At 43.0% G+C, this 19693-nt stretch overlaps 1 protein-coding gene across 1 annotated transcript in view; it reads left to right on the forward strand.

Annotated features, from left to right (window-relative positions):
- CHN2 (chimerin 2) overlaps nucleotides 1-19693 on the forward strand; it is a 299494-nt gene that overhangs the window by 180678 nt on the left and 99123 nt on the right. The window contains exons 4-6 of the mRNA XM_060632800.3: nucleotides 9075-9106; nucleotides 13491-13604; nucleotides 15407-15692. Coding sequence (XP_060488783.1) covers nucleotides 9075-9106; nucleotides 13491-13604; nucleotides 15407-15692 — 432 coding nt within the window. The remainder of the gene's footprint in view (nucleotides 1-9074; nucleotides 9107-13490; nucleotides 13605-15406; nucleotides 15693-19693) is intronic.

The following is a 19693-nucleotide window of genomic DNA, read 5'->3' on the forward strand; positions in this document are numbered from 1 at the left end:
AGAGGACAAAATTCTTTTTTTGTCTAAAAGAGGGTTTCTCAGGGGCGCCTGGGTGGCTCGGTTGGTTAAGCGTCCGACTTCAGCTCGGGTCATGATCTCACGGTCCGTGAGTTCGAGCCCCACGTCGAACTTTGGATTCTGTGTCTCCCTCTCTCTCTGCCCCTCCCCTTCTCATGCTGTGTCTCTCTCTGTCTCAAAAATAAATAAAAACATTAAAAAATTAAAAAAATAATAAAAGAGGGTTTCTCAGCCTTGGCACCATAATATTTGGGGTGGGATAAATTCTTTGTTGTAGAGGGTCTGTCCTATGTGTTGCAGGATTTTACCAACATCCCTGGACTCTGCCCCACTATATTCAGTAGCACCTCCCCTCATGACAGTCAAAACTATCTCCAGACATCACCAAATATCCGCCGGGAAAAAACACACCCCCCACCCTCCCAATTGAGACCCACTGGTCTAAGAAAATTCTTTTACTTCTTCTTTGTTCTAATATTATCACTGATTTTTAAATCACAATTCCGGGGAAAATCTGAAGGAAAAAAAAAAGGAGGCAGAAAACAAATCGAATGAGTGGGAGCGGCTTTGGTCCTGAGCACCTCTAATCTGATACACAGTGTCTGTCTATAAATTAGCAGAATATTTACACCAAAGTTACTAAAGTGCCTGATTTGTGTCTAACTTCTAGAACTTTGCAAAACCGTTTGGTAACCTTTTAAGGAGGTTTATTACAGAAAGACTCACCAGTAGGTGTTTTTATAATATATTATAATCAAGACAGGAAAGAATTTACCCCATCGGTGTCCCCATCTGAATTTTGAAAGCTTTAAAGTAATGCCGTAAGGAAAAATAAGGCCTTAGGGGTATGTGGGTGGCTCAGTTGGTTAAGTGTCTGATTCTTGATTCCGATGCAGGTCATGGTCTCACATTTTGTGAGATCAAGCCCCGCCTCAGACTCTGCACTGACAGCTTGGAGCCTACTTGGGATTCTCTCTCCCTCTCTTTCTGCCCCTCCCCTGCTTGCTCTCCCTGTCTTTCTCTCTCTGTCTCTGCCTCTGTCTCTCTCTCTCTCTCTCGGTCTCTCTCTCTCTCTCTCAAAATAAATAAACTTTAAAAAAAGAGGAAAAATAAAGCCTTAGATTCTAGATGAAAAGAAACAGGAGATTTTAAAGTTTCCTCAATTTTCATTCTATACTATGCATTTTGACTACAAGAAGATAAATTTCAGGACTTGCATTTTCTTTCTCTCCTTTTCAATAAAGAACTTTGATTTTTAATTAGAAGGGAATTATCTATATTTGTTTTTTTTTTCTGGATAAAATTCCCTAATATCACCAATACGAATCCCCCCGTCAAAGTCTTTTCTCCTGAACTCGATCTGTATCTCAGAAAATTCAGCAGTCTAACTGCCTGTGTAGGAGGCTGCTAAATTGGGTTTTAAAATTATTTCTATTAAGTAAAAACTTAACATATACCAGCTGCTGAGGGATTATAAAAGCTTTGTTTTTTCAATAATTGGAAACCTTGTTTACAGAGGACTCACGATATTCTTTAAATATCTTTGTGTTGAATATAAAAGAACTTGTGTTTATCTAGGGCAATGATAATCTGACTATAAAGCAAACTCATTTAAGGATTAGGCTTCCTGTCTCTCACTATGCAGCTGTCACCCTCCTGTTCTCTCAAGCTTTGCAAAATGCTGAGAATTACTCCTTCAAATTAGAGGAGTAAATTGGAAACTAAACCAGGTAGCTTGGAATCCATAAAATTTTAAATCACAGGGAAATAGTCGAGAGACTCAAAATATCACGACACTATCCCCCCAAATTCTCATTTGTTACCTCGTTGACAGAATTCAGTTCATTCCAAAGAGATTTTAGAGTGTTCAGTCCTGGCAAAGAAAAGTTAAGGACAATTCAGATAATCTCATATTTAACCCAAGTGTAGAACTGGGTGATAGCCAACAAAGGCATCGGCATTGGTTCATGTGTGGAGAATGGCTTCTTCTTCACGCTGGAGAAGCTGGGAATCGCAGTAGTTAAAGGTGTCTGTGCTGGGTGCGAAGGCACTGACCTCAGTCGAGTTGTTTAGTTGCTGTCTGCAAAATAATAGCACTCACTTACCTCATAGGGCTGCTTGGGGACAGAAATGAGATAAACACGTAGAACCCTCAGGACAGCTGCTGGCACAGAGTAGCCCCGCGACTGCATGTGAACCGCTTACCACGATGTTCCGAGCCCCACAATTTCTTACACGCATTATCTCATCTGAGCTTTATTAAAATCACACATTTTTATAACTCCGGCTTTATTGAAAATTGAGGGAAATGAGATACAAAGAAGTTTAATAACCTCCTCAGGGTCACACTGCAATTGAATTGACACCAGGGCTCTGCCTTCATAATCTTTGCCTCATTCTTTCTGCAAACATTTCATGAGTACGGGCATATACTTTGCTCTCCAAACACTCACTATCAGGCTATTTGCTATAGCAACTTAACAGAGTTAAGTTTTAGCCAAAATCATTCTCCTGGCTAAAAGCCTGCTGTAACAAGTTCTCACCTGCTACCATCAGATGAGAAGCATGGCCCCATCTCAAACTTTAATGTGTATGCGACTCCCCTTCGAAATGCAGATTCTGCACTTCTAACAAGCTCCGAGGTGATGCCAATGCTACAGGTCCCCAGATCGCACTTGGAGTAGTGGCAGGGGAGCTAGAAGACAGAAGGGGGCTTCTCTCCTATGTCACTGTTCTGATCGACCTTGTGTTTAAGCACATTGGATCCATAACTCTCTCCACTTTTTCCTGAGGGTTTAGCCCTTTGGTGTTTCTTTAGACCAGACACCTGGGGGCATTACCAATTCAGGTCTCATCCAGATAGTATTTTTTTATTAATAGTATCTGCTCAGTATAGGATAATGAGGATTCTCTTCTATTCAGCAGGGGACTGCACACAAATATACCTGTTAACTACGCCATTAAGGGTTAAACAATTATGTAATTGGGGGTTAAGTATTTTATACTAGGCAGAAATTCTTGGGACACCTGGGTGGCTCAGTTGGTTAAGCATGATCTTTGGCTGAGGCCATGATCTCCCAGTTCGTGAGTTCGAGCCTCGAGTCGGGCTCTGCGCTGACAGCTGAGAGCCTGGAGCCTGTTTCAGATTCTGTGTCTCCCTCTCTCTCTCTCTCTGCCCCTCCCCCACTCATTCATTTTCTCTCTCTCTCTCAAAAATAAATAAGCGTTGAAAAAATTAAAAAAAAAAAAGAAATTCTTTTTTTTTCAATATATGAAATTTATTGTCAAATTGGTTTCCATACAACACCCAGTGCTCATCCCAAAAGGTGCCCTCCTCAATGCCCATCACCCACCCTCCCCTCCCTCCCAACCCCCATCAACCCTCAGTTCTCAGTTTTTAAGGGTCTCTTATGCTTTGGCTCTCTCCCACTCTAACCTCTTTAAAAAAAAAAGAAATTCTTAAACAGATTCTTATATAGTTATTTACAGGCATTTTAGTAATATTGGAGAAATTGATATTTTTGAACTTTTTTTTCTATTTAAAATAATGGAATATAGGCTTTTGCTGTTTGAACCTCTGCCGCCCAACACAGTTTTAGGAGTGAATTAGATTCAGAGAATGCATGCCTGCGCTCATTCTGTGCCAGACGTGGAGCTAAATCCTGGGAATGCAATGATTATGAAGACCAAAATTGCTGCCTCAGAAACTCCTAGTCAGAGAAGAAATGGACAAGTAGCTATTTAAAATCTTATAAAAAGAGTTGTAAGAGCACAGAAAAGAATGAGCCTTGATCTAAGACTCTAGTTAATTACACTTGAATAAAAAATTTAAAAATAAATAATTAAAGGGGGAAAAAAAAAAAAGAGTGGGCCTAACTTTTCTTTCTGTGCAGGGAGGCCCTTTTAGTTACTAGTCATTGAAGTGCTCTGGGTCCCAGACACTGCTGCCAACATAACTCATTTAATTATTACAACAGCTCAGTGAGGCAGTTACTTTTATTATCATCTCCATTTTATTTTACTTATTTATTTTTTACATTTTATTTATTTCTGATAGAGAGAGACAGAGCACAAGTGGGGGAGGGGCAGAGAGAGACGGAGACACGGAATCCGAAACAGGCTCCAGGCTCCGAGCTGTCAGCCCCGAGCCCGACGCGGGGCTCGAACTGACAAACCGCGAGATCATGACTGAGCCGAAGTCGGACGGCCAACCGACTGAGCCACCCAGACGCCCCTATCATCTCCATTTTAAAGACGAGGAAACCAAGGGACAGAGAGATTCGAAACTTGCTTAGGGATACACGGATTTGGCGTCAAAGCCAAGCAGCCTGAGTCTAGAGCCTGCCCTTTCAACAGTCACGTGATCTGCCACTATTTTATTAGAAGGGAGTTCAAGATCTGAAATCAGAACGTATGAAAAACAATGGACATATGGCAGAGAGCAAATTATGGAACTACAAGTAATTTCATTTGATTGGAACATAGGATGAATGTGGGGTGATGAGACCATTCGGCAGGGAAGCCGGACCGGTCTGCATTGGCTGTAGATGAGTAGGAACACGGTCTGTACCGAGTATGGACAGGACTAGACAGGACTAAACCCATTTTCAATAGTCACAGTACTGGCAATAATTATATTTGAGGTGTGACCATAAAGTCATAAGATAGATTATTCTTTAAAGACATATATTATGTGAGTTCGTGAGTTTGAGCCCCACATCAGGCTCTGTGCTGACAGCTCAGAGCCTGGAGCCTGTTTCTGATTCTGTGTCTTCCTCTCTCTCTGCCCCTCCCCCACTCATATTCTCTCTCTCTCTCTCTCTCTCTCTCTCTCTCTCTCTCTCTCCCCCCCTCCCCAAAATAAATAAACGTTAAAAAATTTTTTAAAAAAGAGAAATTCTTATCAGATTCTTATATAGTTATTTAAAGGCATTTTAGTAATACTGGAGAAGTTGATATTTTTGAACAATTTTTTTTCTATTTAAAATAGAATCCATCATCTTGGGAATCTGTGCTTTTATTTCTGCCGAGTTCCCATTGCTCGGAGCATGTTGGGAATGTCTCCTAAAATACCTTCAGAACAAGGCACAGTGCAGATTTTATTATCTTAGGGTCATGCCTCATTTTTGTCTCAAATGTATTTCCTAGTTGGATCACTTCCCTTTTCGCTGAATGTGGCTCGGAGTAGTAACTTCTGCCTGTTTGCTGAAATAACATCTACTCTCAACTCAAAACACAAATATATAGTTTCTATAAGCTGATGACTCTGACTTTACTGTATGCGTAAATATCACCTGGGGGATTAATCAAATAACACATCGCAGCTCCCCCACCTTAGTTCTGGTTCAGTTGGTCTGAGATACGGATCAGGAATCTGTAATCTTTACAAAGCATCCTGAAGTTTCTGTTTTGAATGACCAGACCACACTTTGAGAAAGGCAGCTGTAAGGATAGTCAAGAGAAAGGTAGTAAAGTCTAAGTCACAAAAGAGGAATTCCAAAAGTGCTATGGTCAAGAGTGACATCGATGGCAAGTATTGCCCACCTTGGGGGACTCTTCTCCCATAGATGATGCGCATGTAGAATAAAATCTTCAATTGCATTTTTAAAAAGAATCAGCATGGTTCCACCACACATACTGAATTCACCTGAACTTCGGAAGGACCCATGTCATGTGTTTGCTTGTTCACAGATCATCTGCGTGTTCTTCTGTAAAGAGAGGCGTTCCTTTCTGAACCTGGTAGATCAGCTACGAATCCAGTATTTTAGGGTTCAGCAGTATATCTACAAATTATCAGATTTTTGTTTTGTTTTGTTTTCCTAAAATGGTGAGCTTCTTTCTGCTTGGAGTTAGAACACTAACTAACTAATCTGGCACTGCAGATGCAATTTCTGTGAATCGTATCCTCAGTGCCCAGGTTCCCCAAGATGATGGGTTGTCCAACTTGAGTTCTTATCCTGAGATAATCAGTGGCAGGAATGCTCCAGAACCAACCTTCTTTCATGTTGGGATATGTTACATTTTTATCCCTTCCTGAATCCATGTGACTACCTCAATAAGCCCTCTATTTTTTTTTTTTTTAAGCAAGTTCTTGATTTCAACAAACCTAATTTTCAAAGAGAATGTGAGAAGAGCTTCTGAGCTGCTTTCCTTTTTTATTTATTAACTGTCTTCTCTCTCATTCGCTGAAAAGAATCTCGTACAATTGGAAACTGAAATTCAGGTGCTACGTCTTTCTTAATAAATCCACGTTTCACGAGTCAGATCTGATTCCATCGATGGCTGACACAGAGCCGCACCTGGGGACTGAACCAGGCTTCTTCAGGCGTTACTGGGTCACAGTGTAGACGTTACTAGTCTATCTAGTCAGCGCCTTTATTCCTGGGAGTCCTGACATCCAGCTGACTAGTTTTGTCTGGATCTGAGGACCCAGTATTATCCACCTTGAAAACATGTGGATGTTCTATGATTTTCCCAGGGCCATTTCACTTAATTTAAGCTCTTGACTGGTTAAAAGCTTAGTGAAGTGTGGAGAGAGAGAGACTATGTTTAGACTCCTGTGAGCAAAAAGTTTAGGAAGAGAAGTTTTTCTTTGTTGTGCTTTTTTTTTTTGTAAATCCCAGCTGCTCTCTCTCTCGTTAACATTAATAAGGCCAGCTCTATTTTCTGTAAGAAAGGCAGAGACGACAAAGGGATCCAAGATTGAATCAGATTGCTATCAAAACAGCCCCTACCGGAGGCAGTGATCAGATGAATGACCACATCCTCTCTCTTGGCTGCCTCGGACCTCTCCACCTTTCCTTTCTTCCTATAGGGTTGCCAGATTTAGGGGGAAAAAAAAAGAAATAAAAACGGAATGCCTAGTTAAATTTGAACTTCAGATAAACAAAGAGTAATGTTTTAGTATACATCCCGTGCAATATTTGGGACCTATTCCGTGGCTCGATTCCATGTGTGGTCTGTCCCTCACAAATCAGTGCTCTTGTATATTCTCGTGGTTCCCATAAGCGGATCTGTCCCTCATTTAGGTCAACCTGTCCTCTAACAGGCAGAATCTTATTTGGTATCCCGCAAGGCACCGTAAAGACTGACTTTTGTATTTGGGGGCCTATGGTAGATTTCCCACGTGTTTCCTCCTGCCACAAGAGCAGAACACTCCCGAGCTCCTCAGACCTTTCCTCTCCACACTTTTGAGGTTATTGTTTCATGAACAATGCAGGGCTGAGCACAGAACCCTGAGCATAATAAGCGTGCCATGTATTTTTATGATTGACGAGTGAACCGAAAGCAATTTGTTATCTTCTCAGGAGTCAAATTTGACACTCATGAACTACTTACTTACATGCCAGGAGTTAGCGGTAGGCTCTATCTTCCATGCTGTCCATCCTGAAAGTTAGATGAATTATTCTTCCCTTTCTGGGAGATAAGAGACGAGAACTGGAGGGTCGGGCTGGGAGATAACCCCAGATTTGCAAATGTCTATTATGGCACAGCCAAAAGGATGGAAATAAAGCTGTCCTTAGACATAGGGAGTCATTTCAAAGGAATGGAAAATTGACTCTCAAAGATCGGAGAGATATCTTGCCCGTTGTATATTATTTCCTTCCATTGATTTTTCTAGTCTAAATTTCTTCTATGGCATGTTGGTGTTGCAGATACCTAGGTACAGGATCATAAAAGTAAGAAAGAACTTTGAAAGCTAATAGAATGATATAAATGACAACATATTCAACTCCTATCAAAAAGCTTCCCAGCATGTAGAGTAATGGTACACATCCGATAACAAGGTGCCTTTTACACACTTTGTGCTTCTGTTAATGATATTATTTAGATCTTCCTTTGTAAATAACACAGAGCAGACTTCAAACCTTGAATGTTAAGAGTTATGAACGCCCCCTCTTGGTTCAGTGCTTTTCAAGTGTGAAATGCACAGAAGAGTGAACATATGTTTAGACGTGTCTAGATGATGAGTTTTATACCAGTGAGGCTTGTCCGAGGCAGGCTTGTGAATGTGGGCCTCAACTCTCCTTTTCTGAACCTTTTCCTCTGCTCTATGGCTCCTGACTGCCCACTCAAATCCCCCTGCATCCTTTGGAGAGTGAAGGGAGGCCAAGAAACTGCCCAGGACCCTGAAATCCCTCCACTGTGCCGGTGAGCCCTGCTGAAAAAACTGCCCATCTGATTGTGGACAGAAATGACAGCAAATGAAATGGCTGCCAGACTCACACTCACATTCTCCTCTAGTAAATAAACATAAACTTGCTGTCATAACCATCAGCGAAAATCCATGACTTAATGTGGCTCTACTCTATTTTCAGTGTCCCTGGAGTTAGATTAGGAGAACAAAAGCTGAGCGTGAGAATTCATGTTAATTTCTTACCAATTCTAACACCATGAACATAAGAAAACAAAGTTCTCAAGAAAGTAGATTATCGTATACATATGTGCTAAAAACCAAACGAGATGATCCAACAGCTAAAAATGTGATTGCAGAATGTTTTCTGGGATGCTTATGATGTTTAGTTAAGCCGTAAATGTTGTCCTCTGTATCTTGCCTCTGGTGTCAAGTGAATTTCAGACCATTAGCCATTTGTTTAAAAATAAAGAGTATCGATTTGATCTGGAAAGAGACCAAATTATTTTTAAATACAGGTACACTTCTTATTTTTATTATGACTACATAATGAAACAATTGGATGAAGATTGAACTAAATGCCTGCGTTTTATTCATTTTCTTTTTCCGGATGATGCCTTGTAATATCTTTATAAAGTTCTTAATATTTCCCTTTGTTTCCTTTGAAAATTCCTTTATTGGGTGGTTGAGTTTAGGTGGGGAATGAGCTTAATGATTAGAGAAATATGATGATTCTACATCATTCCTATCCAAGATAGAGGAATGCACTGGTTAACTCTGTGGTCTCACGGATCTCTGATTTGAGGAGTAAAAACTGTAATAAAGTTACTATCAGGATTAGCTACGTTCGTGTGAATAGCATTTTTATCTATCTGATTTGAATTTGAATGCATTATTAATATTTTTCTTCTTTTTAATGTAGGTGGAGAACAGACCAAAATATTATGGAAGAGAGTATGTATCATGCTATTTTTTGTTTTAATAATGTAATAAGTGTCGTTTCATGTCATTGAAATATTAAATATTAAAAATCTTCTAATATGTGGTCTTCATCAAATGTCCATTGTGCAAGTGTTTAATAATAAGGATAAATGCAATCAGGCCCCTTTGTATTGAATTTTCTTTTTTTATTTAAAAAAATTTTTTTATAACGTTTATTTATTTTTGAGACCGAGAGAGACAGAGCATGAACAGGGGAGGGGCAGAGAGAGAGGGAGACACAGAATCTGAAATGGGCACCAGGCTCTGAACTGTCAGCACAGAGCCCGATGCGGGGCTCGAACTCACAGACCGCGAGATCATGACCTGAGCCAAAGTCGGACGCTTAACTGACTGAGCCACCCAGGCGCCCCTGTATTGAATTTTCTTTATAAGACTCAGGTGCTTGGCTGCCATTAACGTGGGAGGGACAGTATCTCCTGCTGTAGTTCTCGCCAGTAAAGCAGCCACTGAGTTTCTGGCAAGTATTTGAAACGTAAGGCAGCATTTTCCATGACTGAGGCTCTGTTCGTATTTTATTTCATTTTCTACCTTGGTACTGCATAAACGTTTAGAGTGTCAGAGATTGTAAACTGCGTAGCTGAATTCTTTATTTTCATGTACCTCAGTAAAGGCAGCCTGGAAAAGTCACCTCATTTCCCTGTGGTCTCATAAAACCACAATGATGATTTCTCTGGACTTGGATGTATTAGCCAAATTGCCTCAATCCCATAATGATTATTTCCTCCCATCTCCCTCTTACTTTCAACTCGTGTTGTTTCCTTTTCTCAGAAGCCTACCGGAGACCAAATAGGCATGCCATAAAAAGAATTCTCAGTCTCAGGCTGCGGCGTATGGAGCAGCTTATAAAGCACAGACAGAGCAGCCCACGCGGGGGGTCAGGTGCACAGCTCACTTGCTTCCCACGTCCAACCCGGAGGCCTTAGGAGCCGCAGTCTCTTTAGGAGGTCAAGTCCACCTCCCAAGCTCTCCTGATCAATCCAAACCTTCTTCCTCTATCCCCTTCCCCATCAGGACCTCATCTTCATGATGGATGACCCTCTTACATGTCCCAGCCTGGCAGTCACTTCCTAATGGCCACGACTGCATTTCTGAGCCTTACTTCCCAGCCTTGGGAATTCAACCAGCACCCTCGGCTCCCCGCCGGGGAGCACCGGCCTCTGCTCGCACATCCCCACATCCCTAACATCTAACCTAGTTAGTTGTAGGATGGCTCCTTACTTCAGTATACTGATTTGGATTTCTCAAATGGGACACTTTTGCATGTGAATTGCAAAAGGACCTCTGTTGTTCATTTTCTGTATCGCGTAACACTTTTGTTGGATGACCTTTTAGTTACTGTTTTCCAATCCCCAATCCACAAAAACTACATAATGAGAGGACTGCAAAGAAACATTCTCTTAACCACAAAAGGAAAAAAAAAAGACTTATGTATTAGAGGGAAATTAGCTTTAAAACTTCAGATTCCATGTTTCCCTTTCCCTTTTAAAAATAAAAGGTTTTTGTTCCATATATGCTCTCTTCAGGAAACATATATGCATTTTTGTTTCCTACTAGGAATCACAAACTGTTGACAACGGATACCTTGATGGAAAGAGAGTTTATACTCAGGACTGTTTACATGTTTACCTCTTTTAACTTTTGAATTGCCTCCCTGTGCATAAGCATTTTATTCTTAAAACATGGATAACTTAACATCCGCTAATTTGGGAAAATTAGAAAATATATAGCTATGAAAGGTAGGGAACATTCACAACTCACCACCAGAGAAATCACTGCTGACTTTCCCCTTCAGCTCATTCCTTTGGTGTTTTCCTGTGCACGCTTTCTTTCTGCAAAGAAGGGATCATAAGATATATACATCATGGATATTTTTAAACCCATGCGTCAAGGGCATGATGAGCCACAACCTAGATTCACAGAACTGTAATTTTCTTCTTTTGAACAATTGAATTCAACTTGGTTCTTGACACTTGACGTCTGCTGCCGGGCTATCGCCTCAACATGTCAAGGGAGTTAAGACTGCATTCAGGCTAACTGCCTGTTTGGGGTATCTCTTGCCCGCCAAGAGTGACCTGTGCCCTGCTCTGTGTGTGCCCCATCCTCTTGTGGTCATCGCCTCCCCTGCCCTGGCCCACCATCAGGTGATGTCCTGGATGTCCCAGGCTCATACCTCTCGGGGAACCAGCTTTTGTCCTTTCTGACTCCAGTGTCTTCTGATGCCCGATGCCCCTCGTGCCCCTTAGCATGTCCTTGTCACCACACACACACACACACACACACACACACACACACATTGTCTCTCTCTTGCACACATGGTCTCATATACACACATGCTCTCTTTCTCTCACACACACACTTTCTCTCATATACACGCTCATGCACACACGTTCTCTCATACGTACACATGCTCTCATACACACACTCTCATGCACACACATATACTCTCACACACACTCTCATATATACACACATGCTTTCTCACACATACACTGTCTTTCATACACACACATACACACTCATATACACACATGCCCTCTTTCTCTCACATACACATTCTTCCTCATGCACACACCCTCTCATGCTCACACACACACCCATTCTCTCCTCCCACCTCTGTCTCTTATAGACACACTCACACACGTGCTCTTTGCACACACTTCCACTGGCCCAGCACCTGCAGGGTTCCTTCAGGTCTGTCAGCCCAGCTCAGACTGCACAGGAGCCGTTCCCACAAGGGTCACAGGGTTCAGTGGCCGCCCGCACAAAGCCCCAGACCCCTCTGCTCTGGCTCCAGGGTCCCCGGACACAGATCCGTCAGTTCCAATCCTGCATCTGAGCTCTGCCCCAGTTCCTCTGAGTCTCCCTCTTGCAAGAACTGGGGACGCTGGTCTCTTTGGGGGCAGTCAGGTTGCTTTTATGCCACATCCGTGCTCCTTTCAGAGAGGTGCTGCTCCAGGGTCTCCACTTGTTGGCTCTTGGGATTTAAATTTAAAATTTCCAGGGGTGCCTGGGTGACTTGATCGGTTAAGCGTCCGACTTCAGCTCAGGTCATGATCTCACCATCCGTGGGTTCGAGCCCCGCGACGGGCTCTGTGCTGACAGCTAGAGCCTGGAGGCTGCTTCAGATTCTGTGTCTCCCTCTCTCTCTGCCCCTCCCTCACCCTCACTCTGTCTCTCAAAAATGAATAAATGTTAAAAAAATTTTTTAAGGAAGTACAAAAGGCAAATAAATATTGAAATAGTCATCCCCCACCCCAAATATTATCATTCTACATTTCTCCTCACTTAATTTTCACAGTCCTGAGGAGCAAAGCCAAAACTTGTCTGGCCAACTTCCCCTTCCCCCCTCCCGACTCCAAGTAGGTGAAATAAGGATTCCCTGTGCAGAAAAATTTCTTCTCTAATTTACTCCCCCAAAGATCTTCAAGTTTGGGATTACCCAAATGGGAATAGCCTGGATCCCTCAGCACTGACCTCACCCCCCAACCCAGCTCCCCCACTTTCCTATGATACATGGATTGATCAACTCTCTGATAAGTGATGGTGGGGGTAGTGGGGGAGGGGAAGCTGCCTTTACTTAAAGACAAGAGAGAAAGTGGTCCAGTGCCTGCCCCTGGCTCCCAGGAATCACTGTCCACTCTGTGGGTCTCAGACATCTGCCTCCAGAGCAGAGCCATCATTGGCCAAGCCTACATTCTTTCTAGATACGCTGTGTTTTCTACATGCATGTGTATTACTTTTAAAATTAAAACTAATAATAAATGTTCTTTAAAAAGAAAAATGCATACATTTTTGAAAACATATCCCTAGGCGATTGCTCTCAAAATTAAAAGAAATAGAAGAGCGTTGATTATAGTTGGCTATTATTTCCAGAGAATGAGTCTTTAAAATTAACAACACCCTGCACCTGAAGTGAGCAGGTTGATAATCGATAGTGTTCATTAGCAATCCAGACAATACATAGTTTCTGTGTTTGCACTGAGAGCTAAGTTGGTAATTGCCCTTTTGTTATTCCCCGTGGTTAAAGAAGGAGCCGTCACCTGGCTTTTTGTTTTGACTTTAATTTTCAGCTTGAGAGCAAGACAGTAGCAGAAAGCCAGGGGGACTGGGTGTTTATTCCTTTGTTTTGCCTACCTGAATACTCCTTATATGTTTGGGTGCCTGCTGAGAAGTGGTTCCACAGGCATCTTGAAGATATATGGTCGCTACTCCCCTCTTCCTCCAAGTCGGGGTCAGTGGGTTCTGCGTGGCCCCACCATCTTTTTTAGCCTCACTCTTTGTGGTGCATACTTTGTACGTGGTCAGTCAAGAACAAGGACGGTCTGTCTCTCCTCAGGTTTCATGGGATCATCTCCCGGGAGCAGGCAGACGAGCTTCTCGGAGGCGTGGAGGGCGCCTACATTCTTAGAGAAAGCCAACGCCAGCCAGGATGCTACACGTTAGCTCTAAGGTGAACTTGATCTCATCCATTGTTGCAGCTGCTTTATGAGTGACTTTATTTACTTTTCCCCGTTTTTTTTTATTGCTGTAAAATATATGTAACATAAATTTTACCATCTGAGCCAGATTTAAGCGTACGATTCAGTGGCATTAAGTATGTTCTTAATGTTACGCAACCATCTCCGTTAATTGCCTTTCCAGGACCTTTTCATCATCCCAAACAGAAATTCTGTACCCATTAACCTATCACTCCCCATTCCCCACTACTTATTTTTTATTTTTGCTTTGTTGACAGAGTATCAGTAGCATATGAGAGGCTCATACACTTCTTAGGCTACAGATGTTGTCAGTAGGATGGGCACAGAGGTTCTGTTTCTGCACACACAGTAAACTGGAAAACTATCTGGGAATTTAGTGCCCCTATAGTCACTTCTGCCTGAAACTGACCCAGCTGAGGGAGCGACGCCCCAGCCTCAGTTAGTTGGAGCCCGTGTCGTAAGTCTTCGCCTCACGTTGCGTATGTGCGTCTGGACCGACGTGGAGTTTGTCCATGGGGTCTTCTCAGGGATCACGTTGACCCATGGCTCCCATTGACTCCCAATGGCAGTCATGATGCTCTGTGCTAGCAAGCCGTGGGAGCTGAGTTCTCAGCAGCCTTTCACCACAACATCACAAGAACTGGAAAAAATCACAGTGCCCGAAAAACGTTGCATTTTCTGCACCTTTGTAAGCTCGATCCAATATGTGATGCCAGTTGATTCTTACGGCAATCCCATAAAGTTTGGGAAAGCATCCAATTCCAGGATCGAATTGTCTTCTGGAAGTTCACTTATGACCTCTTTGGAATTGGGAAGACCTTTCTCCATAGCATGAATGGTATCATTTGGAAACACGTCCCAGCCAGCCCACAATGGCGTATTCAGTGTGACATCTGAATATCATGGCTGTGGAACACTTTCCAAGTTGCACCCAGGGAACATATCTTAGATGATGTCAATATAAGGAAGTACTTCAAAAGCTAGTAAGTGCCCGAGGTGTGCAAAGTATTTCCCTATCCCCCAGTCCCCCAGCTCTCCAGCAACAAGTGCTGGCAGCCCCAGTGGGGAACTAAGCAGGGGCTGTGCGATATAGGACCAAGGCCAAGAAGGGTCAGCCAGTACTAAAGGGGGAAGAACCTTATAGGTCCCTTATTGATCCCAGATCCCTAGGACCCTGGCAATGGCAGTTCCAGCAGGGAGCTTCACCCAACTCCCCTCACCTCCCTTCCGTGGCACTAACTATGGGGGGAAGTATGAGCTCCTCGACTGGTGGCGGTCAAAGATGTAATATAAAGGGCCCATCAAGGCCTTGCAGAGGCAATTGCCAGGTCATAGGGGAGGGGTAGAGGGGTGTGGCCAGTGTTCAACACGGAAGTTTGAAAGCAAAATATTTGTAGACCAGGCTCTACCCTCTGCCTTTTACAAATGAGGATGATAAGGGTCGAACGGCCTTCGTGATTTCTAGGGTCAAATGATACAATATGACCCCCTGGTTGTTAAATCCCACCCCTACCTCTTTCCAGGGGCATAACGTCAAGCAGGTACCCGATCTCTTCAGATCTCCGATTTCTCAGCCGTAAAGTGGGGGATAGTAATTCTACCTGTCTCAAAGGCTCTCTATGATAATTTGATGGAGGGGGGGGGAGGGCGGAAATCATGCCAAGTATCTAGTTCAGCACCTAGCATACAGTACGCCCAAAAACTGTTAGTTGCTGATTTTCTTCACTGCTCTTGCTTCTGACACTGTTGTGATTTCTCATTCTCTTGGGGACAGGTTTGGAAACCAGACTTTAAACTACAGGCTCTTCTATGATGGAAAACACTTCGTGGGCGAGAAGAGATTTGAATCGATTCACGATCTGGTCACAGACGGCTTGATAACACTGTACATAGAAACAAAAGCTTCTGAATACATTTCCAAAATGACAACAAACCCCATTTACGAGCACATTGGATATGCCACTCTGCTCAGAGAAAAAGTATCCAGGAGGCTGAGCAGGTCGAAAAACGAATCAAGGAAAACAAGCGTCGCAAATGAAGAACACACGGCGGTTGAAAAGGTAAGCAGCGTGTGTGACAGAAACAGTCTTTTGTTTTTAATCTATGCTGAATAACGGCTTGATTCATTGTGTATGTGATTGACCAGAATGCTGGCAGAGACCCAGCCCCGCCCAAAGAAATCTAGAATTTTGTGCTAGAAGGAACCTTAGAAATCCTCCAGTCTAGGGGCGCCTGGGTGGCTCAGTGGGTTGAGCGTCTGACTTCAGCTCAGGTCATGAACTCACAGTCTGTGGGTTCAAGCCCCACGTCGGGCTCTGTGCTGACAGCTCAGAGCCTGGAGCCTGCTTCCGATCCTGTGTCTCCCTCTCTCTCTGCCCCTCCCCCACTCTCACTTTGTCTCACTCTGTGTCTCAAAAATAAATAAATGTAAAAAACTAAAAAAAATAAAAAAGAAAGAAAGAAAAAAAAGAAAAAGAAATCGTCTACTCTCACTGAGGCCCGGAAATATGGATTGATTTGCCCAAACTCTGACGGCCGGAGCCAGGACTTCACAAATAATTATTTGTCACTTTATTAATGTTTTGTGATGAAAATAGTCCTTGGTTTTAATGCCACTTGAGGCCTTCCTGGCTGCCTCTAGTTCCACCTAGCTACGCAAACACATGGTATTTGTGTCTTAGGACTGAGCGACCATGTGAGATGCACGGGTCAGCCCTCTCCTGAAGGTGGTCCTACCTAGATAACAGGTTTTACTGATAGAGGTGGGAGCCTTTATCGGTGATGATGGCTATCTCTGGGAGGCTTAAAAGACAGGCTGTCCTTTGCCCCAACCGAAGAGTTATCATGCCTCGTGAGGATTAGAAACTTCTAAGTGCGCGATGTTCAAGCTGGATGGGCGGTGGCAGGATGTGGCGAGGAAGATCTGATTTTCCTCTCCAGTAAGTTGCTGTTTATTTGAAAGGCACCACCACAGTTTGCTAGCAGGTTTTTTGGAAGTGCCCCTTTCGGAACCATCTGCTTTGCCTGGTCCTGTCTGTTTTCCACTGAAAGAAAGTGACAGCCAGTCACGCCGGTCAGCCCCCACTGAGTCTGTGCTGAGCCCACTGTCAAAGGCAAGCTTGGACTGGGACGGATATCAAGGAGCAGAGCAGAGTGGTGATTACTCATCCTTAATTAAACCGGAACGGCGCCCCCACCCTCCCCCGTTGTCCAGTGTGAGCCTAAAGCAAAGGAACCTGAGGTTGACTGGCTGCCTTGGCTTTGGGACAGGGACGCACCAGAAATCACTGGAACGGGGAGGAGGGCAGAGGCAGGCAACGCGCGGTCCTGATGGCAGAGACGGGCACGATCTTAATTGATTTGCTGATTGAGTTTTAGAGCCTAGAAGAACCTTCCCCAAAAGCACATCAGCTGAGCAGCTGGCCCATGAAAAAATTATTTGCCATTTTCCTTTTTATAACTCCAGTGCCTCCAAAGCACCTGTTATTCTTTTACAAATAATTGACTTGGGAAATGGTGGGTCTTCTGATTGTTTACATTTTACCAAGGGGAATGGAGGGGACTTGAGCCCTAACTTTCAGAGTTTGTTCTGGTTCAGGCAAAAGCCATTCCGTAGTCTGTTTGTAAAATCTGCTCAAAAGTAATTTAGAATAGAAAATCTGGAAGCTGACCTTCCCAGCCATGACAAATCAGAAGATGAATCATAAAATAAATCTCTGAAGCAGCGTTTATATTTCCAAGTCAGAGAGTAATGCCTCCAAAAAGGCAATCTGTTACAACTGCAGGCTTTACACTAGAATATTTCCAGGAAAAGAGGTGAATAGAAAGAGTGTCTCTTGTATGTTTGGGATGAGAGTTTGGGTTCTGGGTAGTTGAATCGGTAATTCTTGAGACTTGTCCTTGGCCAAGAGGGAAGTTTGGTCACTAGAAACTGACATTCCTAGATGCTATTCCCATACGGAAACTTGCATGACAAAAGATGTCCTTCGCTGCAGATCATTTTGTATTTATTTATTACAATGAAATCTTGGAGGAAATGAATAATCAGGTTAATTATCACTTCAATTATCACGCTGGGAAGATGAGCTTCCCAGCACACTTTCGCCTTTCTAGGGAAAGCTAAGCAAAGAAAACATTGAGAGAAGAAGTCCGAGTGCCGTGAAGGGTTTGATGGACAGGCGTGGCTGGTGTGGATTTTCTTGCCACTAACGATGCAATGTTTGGCTTTCCTGGGGACATTCGGAACACTGGGTCTGGTCACTTGCTGGAGGTTGCTCATTCTGTTAGAGAGTTTGTTAAGTAACTTGGTACAAATCCATCTTTTTCTCTCTGACCTGTATTGACAAGTGGAATTATTAAAAGTCTCAGTCTTGCCAGAAATTCTGTTTCCCTTAAGGGCAGGTCAGTGGACTGTTGCCATGGAGGCAGTGACTAGACAAGAGGTAGCGGAAGCTTAAATGGATTGACTGAGAAGTGCCCGAGGCACCTGTCTGCTTCGATAATGGCGCATCTTCAAGGTTTTAATGAGTGAAATGGGTAGGTTTCCTAATAATTCTCAAATCCAGACAGCCCAGCATTTCATTTTCCAGAGTACTTAAACTTTGTTCACCCAATTATTTTATTGATCATTTCCAAATGAATCCAGAGAGAGTATGTTACCTGAAAATCCAAGAATATTATCAGTGTTAATTGGCATAAAGATATTACTTACCACATCAGATTTGAGTGGTTTCCAGATTTATCTCCTATCAAGATGGTTAGCAGTGAACTTGATTTTAATAAACTATAGATGAGGCGGGGAGGTGGGGAGGGTACAAAAAGAGTTGGGGTAGTTAGCCAGTAGTAATCCTTTCCTTTCTGATTCTTTACTTAATCGGTTTTTAAAATATTAGGATATTTAAGGGCCACCATTTTGGTGCATTTAATCAAAATGGTCATGCTCAGTGTCATTTCTTCTATGAAACTTATTTCAGAATTGATGACATAGATGGATTATGTACAGACCCCCAAAACCAGGACTATGAGCAATAGAACAGGATTTAACATTGGTTCAGACATCTATAGTTTAGAAACCAATTTCAGGGCTCCTGGGCGGTTGGTTAAGTGCCCAACTCTTGATTCTGGCTCAGGTCATGATCTCCTGGTTCTTGGGTTTGAGCCCTGCTTGGGATTCTCTCCCCCTCTCCCTGTGTCTCCCTTGCTTGCATGAGAGCACTGTCTCTCTCCCTCTCAAAAATAGATAAAAATATTAAAAAATAAATAGTTTATAAACCAGTTTCACACATGTGAAGTAATTTCTCATTTCATCCTCAGAACAACTGCCAGGCACATAGAGCAGGAATCATTGTCCCCATTTTACTGAAAAAGATACCCTGGCAGAGTACGGAACCAAACTCAGATTTCTAAGCCCCAAGTTCAGAGCTTCTTAAACCTACAGAGCAGTGAGGCCTCATTCTGTTCTCACTGCCCTGATTGCTTTAAGCACACACCCTTGGTTCTCACCATGCTAAGTCAGCTGATGCTAAGAATCACTCAATATTCACATGATCTGTTTTTTTTTTAATTTTTTTTAACATTTATTTTTATTTTTGAGACAGAGAGAGACCGAGCGTGAACGGGGGAGGGGCAGAGAGAGAGGGAGACACAGAATCGGAAACAGGCTCCAGGCTCCGAGCTGTCAGCCCAGAGCCCGACGCGGGGCTCGAACTCACGGACCGCGAGATCGTGACCTGAGCTGAAGTCGGACGCTTAACCGACTGAGCCACCCAGGCGCCCCTTACATGATCTGTTTTTAAAAATGCACTGCTGTTAATAGCTAAGCTTTCTTATGAAGGATACCCTGCTGAATCAAATACATGTGACAACAAATTTTCAATAGCCCATGTTTATTCAATAAATTCGGCCTGCTGCATTCAATTGCGCATATGTTTTACTGGATAAAAATCATCCGTACTCTTGACAGAATAAAAGCACAGTTTAGAATATAGCATATCTAACCAGCTTATTCATTTCATGATTTTTTGTAATGGCCGCTGTTAGGAAATAGGCTAAATGCCCATCA

This window comes from Panthera onca, chromosome A2, assembly GCF_046562875.1.
Source record: "Panthera onca isolate mPanOnc1 chromosome A2, mPanOnc1 haplotype 2, whole genome shotgun sequence".
NCBI classification, from domain to species: Eukaryota; Metazoa; Chordata; class Mammalia; order Carnivora; family Felidae; genus Panthera; species Panthera onca.